This window comes from Myotis davidii, unplaced genomic scaffold (assembly GCF_000327345.1).
Source record: "Myotis davidii unplaced genomic scaffold, ASM32734v1 scaffold2343, whole genome shotgun sequence".
In the NCBI taxonomy this organism is placed as follows: Eukaryota; Metazoa; Chordata; class Mammalia; order Chiroptera; family Vespertilionidae; genus Myotis; species Myotis davidii.
The window spans coordinates 53,387-64,339 of NW_006294252.1; the positions used below are offsets into that span (position 1 = coordinate 53,387).

General features: G+C 55.1%; 1 gene segment (V, D, J or C); it reads left to right on the forward strand.

Moving 5' to 3' along the window:
* Positions 1 to 4,959, forward strand: part of LOC107183861 — a 5,110-nt gene extending 151 nt beyond the window's left edge. Inside the window, 3 exon segments of the C gene segment in view lie at positions 185 to 255; positions 1,567 to 1,667; positions 4,609 to 4,959. Coding sequence covers positions 185 to 255; positions 1,567 to 1,667; positions 4,609 to 4,827 — 391 coding nt within the window.
* The last annotated feature ends 5,994 nt before the right edge of the window (positions 4,960 to 10,953 follow it).

Here is a 10,953-nt window from a genome sequence, read left to right on the forward strand (position 1 = left end):
TCCAAGATGCTATGTCCATGCAATGCCCCCTGTCCCCTATCCTGTCACCTGCTGGTCTGCAAGGGGCGACAGTGTGTGTGCCCCTTGCAGACCAGACACCCCCTGGGGCAGTGGCCTAGGCTTCCTCCATCACAGCTGCAGGGGGGAGTTAGGGGTGGGCTTAAGGGTGGGCAGGGCCTCCCAGAGAGAGGTTTTTGTATGAGCCTGTATCACAGTGTTGGGTGTTCGGCGGAGGGACCCAGCTGACCGTCCTAGGTGAGTCTCTCCTTCCCCCTCCTTTCCTGCTCCCCTACAAAGTTTGGGCTGTTTTCTGCTATTTTTTGCTCTTTTTCTGGTCTTGCCTCAGCCTGCGGCCAAGCTTTCACCCAGGACCCCAGCCCTTGGGGACCTGAGGTCTTCCCACCCCTGTTCTTACTGTCCTACTTGGTCACCCTGAGCCATTCACCTCTGACCACACCTCAGAGACAGGGGAATGGACAGGATCCATTGTGGATTCTTCTGTCTGTTTGGGAGGGTCGTGCTGGATTCCAGTTGGGCTTTGTTCTGTCTTCCCCTGATGGGCTCCTGTGGGACAGGACTTATATCTCCAGGTCCCTGCTGGCCCCTGTCTGAAGGGGAAGAGAGGAAAAGAAGTACCAAGGGAAACCCGGCTGGAAATTTAAGGGTGACCCAGATGCTCAGGGCCAAGGTTAGAGACACCCAGGTCAGAGGTTCAGGGCAGGTCTCAGGGACTGTGGACTCAGGAACAGGGGCCAGGAATGGTGCTGGGGTGCAGGGCTCCCCAGGGCTGCATGGAGCTGCCATGTGGAGTCCTGACCAGCCTTGTACCAAGGAAGCCGTGTACCAGGGAAGTACACGGGGGGAGGAGAAGGTGCTGGAGGAAAGTCATGGAAGGACCGGTGTGAGGACAAGGCGGCCTTTGGTCTGTGCAGGAAGAAGATTCTCACAGAAGGAATGGCAGAATCCATGGCATGAAAGCTCTAGTGATCCGACCAATTCGTGGGGATGCATAGACTGTAGAATGAGAGAGACTCAACGACAGACAGACAGGTTTCTGTTTCATCAGAAAAAGCTGCCACCAGTTTGGACAGGGAGCAGGAGACATAGATTTGGGTGAGAAACTGAGCCCTTAGGCAGACGCTCCAAAGCCCCCAGCACCGAGGATCAGGTAAGAGGTGTCCACAGATGGACCCAGCAGGAGGTCAGAGGGCTCAGGGCATCTTTTGTGGGACAAACAGACAGACAGACAGACAGACACAGACAGGCCCGGTCAGATGCCAGGAGAAGGCAGAGCCAGAGGGTGACAGTCAGATGTGTGGGGGGCAGAGAGGGGTCCACAAGGACGGTGATGGCAGGTTCCAGGCTCAGGGTTTCTCAGGAAAATGGGGAGTTGACCTACAAACACCCCAAACTGCCCTGCACGGCATGGACTCTCACACCCAGAGAGGCCCCTGCCCTCGGGGTCCTGCATGGTCCTCAGGACACTGTGCCCACAGGAGGACCGAGGTCAGCAACTTTCAGGATGGACCCTGAGCCTCTCCCCTCCTGTCCCTCCCGCACCCACAGGTCAGCCCAAGTCTGCACCCTCCGTGTCTCTGTTCCCGCCATCCGCTGAGGAGCTCGCCAACAACAAGGCCACACTGGTGTGTCTCATGAGTGACTTCTACCCGGGCAGCGTGACGGTGGTCCTGCCCTGGTCGCTCAGGGTGGGCAGGTCACCATCCCTCCCCGTTTCCCCTTCTCCTGAATAAACTCCTGTCATTTCTCATCTGACATTTCGCATGTGTGTTCTGTTTGGGGAGGGTCTCTGGGTTGAAGGGTCAGTAATAAAGGGCAGGACAGGAATGACATGACATGGACAAACCTGAGGTCCACTCCGGTCACCCATCAGGGACCTGAATCAGCTTGAGTGCCCATGGGAGGTGGTTCCCAGGGCAGGAACTTCTCCAGTGGTTCTGGTCCCTGGGAGGCAGTCCTTGTCCCTGTAAAGGAACAGGTGCTGAGTGACAAAGATGTGAGCACCCTGGGGGGCAATCAAGGAAAACCTAAGAGGGTCCCAGGAGGGCACGGTGGGCTACAGATGGAAATATTGGGAAGGAAATCATGGAGCCAAGGCTGAGGTCATTGGGAACAGACATTGAACTGCCCTGTCCGTCATGGAGCCCAATGGGAGAGCCATTGCCAGGCGAGGGGCTCATGGTTGGCCCATCAGCTCGGAGTCAGGGAAAGCTTGGAGCAGTGCCTCCCATGGGGCGTTGGTCAAACTCTGCCAATGCACGTGAGCTAAGGAAAGGCACTGACTAGTCCTGCAGCAGAGAAACAGTTAAATATCATGGAGCCTGACAATTCCCCCATCATGTTCATTCCTCCTATCAGCTCAGGGAGCCTGGGACTCACCATCACTGGTGTGGGAACATGGGCTGAGGATGAGGCACACGGAAGCTCAGTTTATGTTCTCATCGTCTTGGGTCAGGCTCAGGCTCAAGGTGACCCTTGCTTAGGCCTGGGACCTCCTTCATGAAGATCTCAAACCCTGAAGTCAGATCAACCTGAGAGTTTTGAGGGTTGATTTTCAGGATTGAGCAGGTAATGTCAGCATCTCAGGTGGAATAGACATGGGCGTTGTCCTTGATGGATTACAAAGGGCACCGTCCTGGGCACAGAATGGGCATCCAGTGTCGTCCCAGGGAGGGCATATCCACTGGAATTCAGGAGCCCAGTAAGGGCAGGTGAGACCAGCTCAGAGCTGGGGGCAAGTGGCCTATGATTTACAAAAAGGCCAGAGTTTCCTGGTGACACAGCACCCCCAAACCACTCCAACTCTGGGAGCAATGGCAGGGGACACCCCCAAGGTCACCCTAAAGGGCAGGTTGGCAAAGACTACTGTCCCACCCTGACATCCCCAGTGCTATCCCTATCTAGGCTGTCAATAGGGACCATAGCCAGAGGTCTGGATCAGATGGCTGGGGACATAGATTGGGAGTAGAATCCTACACAGGCCAGCCTGCCCTTCCACGGAGGGGAGGGACGGGGAGAGGGATTACAGGAAGCCCGCCCCTCATGCTCTCACCCTGGGATTGGGGTTGTAAGGACATAAGAGAGATGTGCCACCCGTTCCCACGGAACCTCACTCACAGTGAAATAAACACCCTCCAAACTCATCCCAAATCCCAGGAGACCGCAGTGGAAACAGCCTATCAGACACCAAGTTCTTTTGGGAGAATTGCTTCCAACAGTGCTATCACCTTGCCATGCACCCTGTCCCCTATCCTGTCACCTGCTGGTCTGAAAGGGGGGACAGTGGGTGTGCCCCTTGCAGGCCAGTCACCACCAGCTTGGGCAGTGGCCCCGGCTTCCTCCATCACAGCTGCAGGGGGAGAGGGGTGGGCTCAAGGGTGGGGCAGGGCCTCCGAGAGAGAGGTTTTTGTATGAGCCTGTGTCAGAGTGTATTGTGTTCGGCGGAGGGACCCAGCTGACCGTCCTAGGTGAGTCTCTCCTTCCCCCTCCTTCCTTGTTCTCTAGGCAGTCGGGGCATTTTTCTGCTAGTTTTGCTCTTTTTGGGGGGTCTTATCTCAGCCTGTGGCCAAGCTTCAACCAGGACCCCAGCCCTTGGGGCCCTGAGCTCTGCCCATCTCCGTTCTTTCTGTCCTATTTCGCTCCACGGTCACCACCAGCCATTCACCTCGGACCCCAGAGCCTGAGGAATGGACAGGATGACCTGTGGTTTCTTCTATCTGTTTGCCAGGACCTGCTGGATTGTAGACGGGCTCTGTTCTGTCTTCCTCTGATGGGCTCCTCTTGTACCAGATTTATTTCTGGGGGTCAATGGTTGCTCACATCCTAGCGGGGGATAAGCAGGCCTGAGGGGTTAACCACATGAACATTATAGGGTGACCAGGACTAGAGATGTACAAGTCAGAGCTTCAGGGCAGGTCTCAGGGACTGTGGGCTCATGAACACAGGGGCCAGGAATGGTGCTGGATTAGAGGGGCTCCTGGGGCTACATGGAGCTGCCATGCGGAGTCCTGACCAGCCTGGCACCAGGGAAGCCTGCAGGAGGTAGGACACAGGGGGAAGGAGAAGGTGCAGGAGGAAGGGTCATGGAAGGACAGGTATGAGGACAAGGTGGCCTTTGGTCTCTGTTTAGACTTGCTCAAGGGAATGCAGAATCTATAGCACAAAAGCTCTAGCGTTAGGAGCAATCTGTGGGGATGCTATTGACTATATAAGGAGAGAGACCCAAGGATGGACAGACAGACAGACTTCTGATTCATCAGCTAAAAGTGTGCCCTGTTAGAGAAGTTACAGGGACATAGATTTGGGTGAGAAACTGAGCCTTTGGGCTGATGCTCCGAAGACCCCAGCACAGAGGATCAGGTCAGAGGTGTCCACGGATGGACCCAGCAGGAGGTCAGAGGGCTCAGAGCATCTTTTGTAGGTCAATCAGACAGACAGACAGAGACAGACCCGGTCAGATACCAGGAGAAGGAAACAACCGCACCCACAGGTCAGCCCAAGTCTGCCCCCTCCGTGTCTCTGTTCCCGCCATCCGCTGAGGAGCTCGCCAACAACAAGGCCACACTGGTGTGTCTCATGAGTGACTTCTACCCGGGCAGCGTGACGGTGGCCTGGAAGGCAAATGGCAGCCCCGTCACCCAGGGCGTGGAGACCACCAAGCCCTCCAAGCAGAGCAACAACAAGTACGCGGCCAGCAGCTACCTGAGCGTGTCCAGCCAAGCCTGGAAGTCCGCCAGCGCCTACAGCTGCCAGGTCACGCACGACGGGAAGACCGTGGAGAAGACAGTGGCCCCCTCGGAGTGTTCCTAGGATCCAAGTCCTCTCACCCTTGGGGGCCTAGAGCTTCAGGACCCCCAATTGGATCTCCCTGCCCCCACACCCATTCTTTCTTCTCCCTGCACCTGATCAGCTCTCAATAAAATATTCTTATTGTCAATCAGATGTCATATTCTCTTGGTCATTTTTGTTTCTGGAGTTTGATCTTGAACTCAACTATCCTCAAAGGTGAAAACTATCCTTTTGACCTTATAGGAAAGGACCCAGTGAAAGAGTCTTTATGTTTCCCTGAAGGGGTTTCCCTCTCACCCAGAGCTGCCCAGAGAATGTTCTAGAACAAGGGGCAGGGGCTGCAGAACCCAGGAGAGCACACTTCTCACGCCTGCCCTAAAATTGCTTTTTTCCTGTGGACCATGTCCACCCCCAAGGCCCACTCCCCTTGGTCCCCTTGGAAACCAGGGTAGTGCCTCAGCTCTCTTCCCCCAAAATCCTCATTCACGTGCCTTCCATGGCTCCCTCCTTCTGGAAATTCTTCATCCTCCCAGTCTAGAGCTTTCCTCCTCCTTTAGGCCCCCTTCCCCCTGCCCCTGTGTCATCACTGCCATGTGCCCTGATCCTCTCCCCTGGCCAGTCACCTGGACTCTTTCCTGGGGACCACCTTTCCCATCTGGGTCCCAGCTGTGGTCAAGGCCGGTGGAGTTAGGGGCCAGCTCTGCTCCCTTTCAACCCCTCAGATGCCAGCCCACCACTGAACCCACCACAAACATGAATGTCATAGTAGCCATGGGTAGCAGATGGGCCACTAGTCTAAGGTCAAGAATACGGCCGGTGTGGCTCAGCAGTTGAGGGCCGACCTATGAACCAGGAGGGTATGGTTCAAATCCCGATCAGGGCACAGGCCCGGGTTGCGGTTCGATCCCCAGTGTGGGGAGTGTGGGAGGCAGCCAATCCATGATTCTCTCTCATCATTGATGTTTCTATCTCTCCTCCCTTCCTCTCTGAAATCAATAAAAATATTAAAAATAATAATAATAAATAAAATCAATAATATGATTCTAAGAATAAGTCATGTGCATGACTCTGAACTGACTTGTCTTCTTGGAACCTAGAATGGGGCCCGAGAACGCGGGAGACTATAGTCCTAGAAGCGGGCCCCGGGTGGGGATCTGGTTAAAAATGCAGATTAGCTGTTAACCAGCTAAAAATGTGGATTTTATAATCAAAGAAAACACAATAACTTCAAGAGAAACATCAAAAGTACTTTATTCAGAGTAATGTCCATCGCTAGCTACCAATTTCCCCCATCTTTCAGGTGATTTGTGCAGACCATCCCAATAGAACTTTTCCTGTTTTGAGGCCAACCACCCAGAGCCCCAATTTTCCACTTCTTCATACTTTTGAAGTGCCGCTCAGAAAGTGCGTGTGCCATCGATCAGAACAAGTGGGAATCTGAAGGAGCAATACAACCAAATAGCGTACATATCAAATCGCATCTAGATCAACATATGTGTGACTCGGTCTATTGGGGAAAATCCGCATTATTAACCGGTACACCTGGTAGACCATGTGTCCGGGACATGTGTGGCATCCAGAACCCTCCCGTGGCCGCCCGGGCTCCATCATCTCTGGGCTGTAAACTGGACTTCCCTCTCCTTCCACCTGGCATTCCCCAAGGAACCAGAGACACAGCCCCTCCAGGGACTGTAGGGTCCCTGGCTGTGATGGGACCCTCAGACACTCCCTCCTACCCCCGCCACCATGGGGGATGGATGGAGGAAAGGTCACCCCTCAAGGAAGCGGAGTTGCAGGAGGGGAGGGGGCCACCCTCCCACACACCCCCCGTGGGCCAGATCGGCCCCCATGACCAGGGGGCTGGACTTGGGGCCTCCCGTGCAGCTGCAGGTGGGGCCGGGCCGGGGCAGTGGGGGCGACAGGGGGTTTATGTTCAAGGCTGTGTCACTGTGTGCTATGTTCGGCAGCGGGGACCTATCTGACCATCCTCGGTGAGTCTCTTCCTCCCCCTCCTCCTTGGAGGCGAGCGGAATTTGGGCCCATTTTTCCTCTCCTTTCCACCCAGTGTGGCCTAGGCTCTGACTGGCACTGGAATTCCGCGTCCTTTGCCCACTATGGGACCATGAGATCAATATCATCATTGGTATTTAATATTAGTATTTTTAAACTTTTTATTTTTATTGATTTCAGAGAGGAAGGGAGAGAGAGAGAGAGAAACAACAATGAAGAGAGAATCATGGATCTGCTGCCTCCTGCACGCCCCACACTGGGGATGGAGCCCGCAACCCAAGCATGTGCCCTGACCTGGAATGGAACCAGGACCTCCTGGTTCATAGGTTGATGCTCAACCACTGAGCCACGCCGGCCGGACTCTATTCCTTCATTTTGTTTTGTTTTTCTTTGGATTTTATTTTATATTGGTTTCAGGAGTACAGCTTAGTGGTTAGACAATCATATCATTTACACAGTGTTCCCCTAGATATTTCCAGTCCCCCAATGGGCACCCGCAGTTATCACAAGATTATTGACTCTATTCCCTAGGCTGTACCTCACATCCCCGTGACTGCTCTGTAACTATCAATGTGTGCTTCAGTTTGGTTTGTGTTTTCTTTAGATGCCACAGCTAAGTGAATTCCTGTGCTGTTTGCTTCCTCTGACTCGTTTCACTTAGCGTAATACCCTCTGGGTCCATCCATGCTGTCGCAAAAGGTAAGGTTTTATTCATTTTTCATGGCTGAGTAATATTCCATCCACCCCCTTCTCTACTGATGGGCACTTGGGTCGCTTCCGTTTCTTGGCCGTTGTAAATGATGCTGCGATGCACACAGGGGTGCACATGTGCTTTTGAACCCGTGTTTTGGGTTTCTCTGGGTAAATCCCAGAAGTGGAATCTCTGGGTCGTAAGGAAGATTCGTTTTTAATTTTTTGAGGACCCTCCATGCAGTTTTCCACAGTGGCTTCGCCAATCTGCATTCCCGCCCACAGCGCACAGGGGGCCCGCTTCTCCACGTCCCTGCGAACACTTGTCGTTCGGGTGTGTTGATGGTGGTCACTCTGACAGGTGTGAGGTGGTCGCTCCTATGGTTTTCACGTGCATCTCTCTGATGATTAGCGACGCGGAGCGTCCTTTCCTATGTCTGCTGGCCGTCTGCGTGTCCTCTTTGCAGAGGTGTCTACTGAGGCCCTCTGCCCATTTTGTAATGGGATTTTTTTGGTGTGGAGTAGCCTGAGTTTATTGTACCTGTTGGGTATTAACCCCTGATCAGATGTGTCATTGGCGAATGTGTCTCCTCCCATTTAGTCGGCTGTCTCTTCGTTTTGTTGATGGTTTCCTTTGCTGTGCAAAAGCTCTTGGGTCCCATTTGTTTATTTATTCTTTTGTTTCCCTTGTCCAAGGAGATATCGCAGAAAACATATTGCATGGGAAACATCAGAGATTTTGCTGCCTGTGTTTCCTTCTAGGATTTTGATGGTTGTAAGGCTTACTTTTAAGTCTTCGATCCATTTCGAGTTTATCCTTGCGTGATCTCGTTTCTTTTCTTTCCTTTGCAAGTATCTGTCCAGTTTTCCCAGCACCATTTAGTGAATAGACCATCTTTGCCTCATTGCATGTGCTTGCCTCCTTGGTCAAATACTCATTGAGCATAAAGGTGTGGGTTGATTTCTGAGCTCGCTGTGCTGTTCCGTTCGTCTATATGCCTGCTCTTACGCCAGTACCAGGCTGCTTTGCTCACCATGGCCTTGAAGTATACCTTGATGTCAGGTAGTATGGTACCTCCGGCTTTCTTCTTCTTTCTCAATATCACTGAGTTTATTTAGGGTGTTTTTTGTGTGTGATTCCATATGAATTTTTGCATTATTTTTTCTAGTTCTTCAAAATATACCATTGGTATTTTGGTAGGAATTGCATTGAATCTAGAGGTAGTATGAATATTTTAATGATGTTAATTCTTCCTATCCATAAACATGGTATATGATTCTATTTTTTTTTTAATGAAGGGCCGATCAGTGGTTCTCTCTCATCATTGATGTTTCTCTCTCTCTCCCTCTCCCTTCCTCTCAGAAATATATATATATATATTTAGAGAGAGAGAGAGAGACTTTAAATCAGTGTCAGGGCACTTGGGAGAGGGGTGGTGAGAGTGTCTCCTCTTTGCAGGGACCTCACCTTGGTTAGGGTTCTGGGAGGCGAGGACCGCCGCAGGACTCAACACCAGAAAGCCCGTCCCCGCACATCCTGGTCCCAGCTGCTCCCCGTCAGGTGCAGGGATCCGTAGCAACACCAGCAGGCAAGGCAAGTTCTCTGAGGGAACAGCGCACAGAGCGGGGGCTTGGGGTCCAGGAAAAGGGGGCCCGGTGCTGGTCGGCGACACCGACTTGCAGGAAACTCCCAGGAGCACAGCAGGCCGGACAGCATGCGGCCAGGGAGAGCCCCAGGCTGCTTCCCTCTCCCCCCTGACCCCCACATCCACTTCCACCCTCCCCCTTCCTGATGAGAAAGTTCCAGGCCCCCATCCTCCCCCCGCCCCACGCCTGCTGCCCTCTGCGACAGATGTCACCGATGCTCCAGGGGAAGGGGCCCGGGGCGCCCAGCAGAGGGGACCCTCAGACCCCGAGATGGACAGACACACCCCGCGTGGCTGCAGCCGCCCAGAGGCACACACAGTGCAGGCTGGGGGGTGCTGGGCCTCTCCTGCCCTGGCCCCTCTGTGACCTGCTCCACCGCCATCACACAGGCTGCTCCAGTCCCTGACCCTCGGACCCTGGGCACCGAACTGATGCTGGGGTTGGAGCGATGACCGGACCATGAGGGACCACGCTCCCATTCGTTATTTATGCATTCATTGTTTGCTTCTTGTATGTGCCCTAACAGGATTGAACCTCAACCTTGGCGTATCAGGAGGACGGAGGGCCCTGCCCAGACGCCCTGGCCGCAGCCACGACCCCCTGGGGACCCCACTCCTCTGTGAGGGGGCGGTCTCTGGTCCCAGCCCAGTGTCCAGGCCGCCCAGTCTCAATGTGAGGGCCAGTGTTCCCCCCAGGCCGTCATGGGACCACGGACGTGACCTGTGGGGAAGGAGTCACCCAGAATCAGGGGAACGCCTGGACTCGGGTGGCCCCTCTGACCGACCACCAAGGTCTTTATTTCCAGCCCTGGCCGGTATGGCTCAGTGGATAGAGTGTCAGCCCATGGAATGAAGGGTCCCAGGTTCTTTCTGCTCAAGGGCATGTACCTCGGTGGCAGCTAGATGCCCAGTAAGGGTCCCTCAGAGACCCTCACAGGCCCTGGGCTGCCATCGCCTGTTTCACAGGGGGCACTGGCCAGGAGGGCCACCCTGGCACTGCCCTGAGCAGCTCAGAGCCAGGGCAGTCGGGGGAGTGATGGCCCAGGGCACCGGGCGGTCCAGCCTGGGCCACCCTTCCTGGAACAGGGAAGGGGCAGGGAGGGGGGCTGGGGGCTCCTCGGGCAGGGGGACAACCTGGGGTCCGGGAGCCTGGCTGCCCACCGGCTTGTGGCCCACACCTGCGAGTCCCAGAGGCACGGCCTCCTGAGTCTGGCATCAGGAAAGGTGGGGTGGCCTGGGGTTGACCTTGGAGCTGGAAGCCCTGGGCGAGGCCTGGGTGCCCCCCATCGGTGTGGCCCCGCACCCCTGTGGGCCACCACACGGGCAGGCTGCTTCCGGCCCAGAAACGTTTTCCCTCTCTGCCCAGGAAGGGCATGCGCCGGCGGGACTGAACAAGGGCCTGTTTCTTTACCCACCAGCCTGGGGTGGACAACAGGGCTGCAGGCCAGGTTCACCATGGCGGGCACCTGAGGGCACCTGAGGGCCGGACTCATCTCCCCCAGCCCCTCAGGGAAGCCGATGGGGGCCAGGCAGGGTCTTGTTGAGCCTCTGGTGCCTGCTGCCCAGGGTGGGCACTGCCCGGGGTGGGCTCCTCCCCAACGCTGCCCAAGTGTCTTCTCCCTGTGCAGTCCCCTAATCCTGGGCCTCCCTGGTGGCCAGGGCTGGGAGGCGCTGAGTCTGATGGGGGAGGGACCTGTGGCTTCCTCCACTGCCAGCTGAGAAATCAGAGCTAGAATAGTCTCTAGCAGAGGGGCCCTGGGGGAGGGGTGGGGAGGTGGCAGCTCAGGGCCCTGGGGGAGGG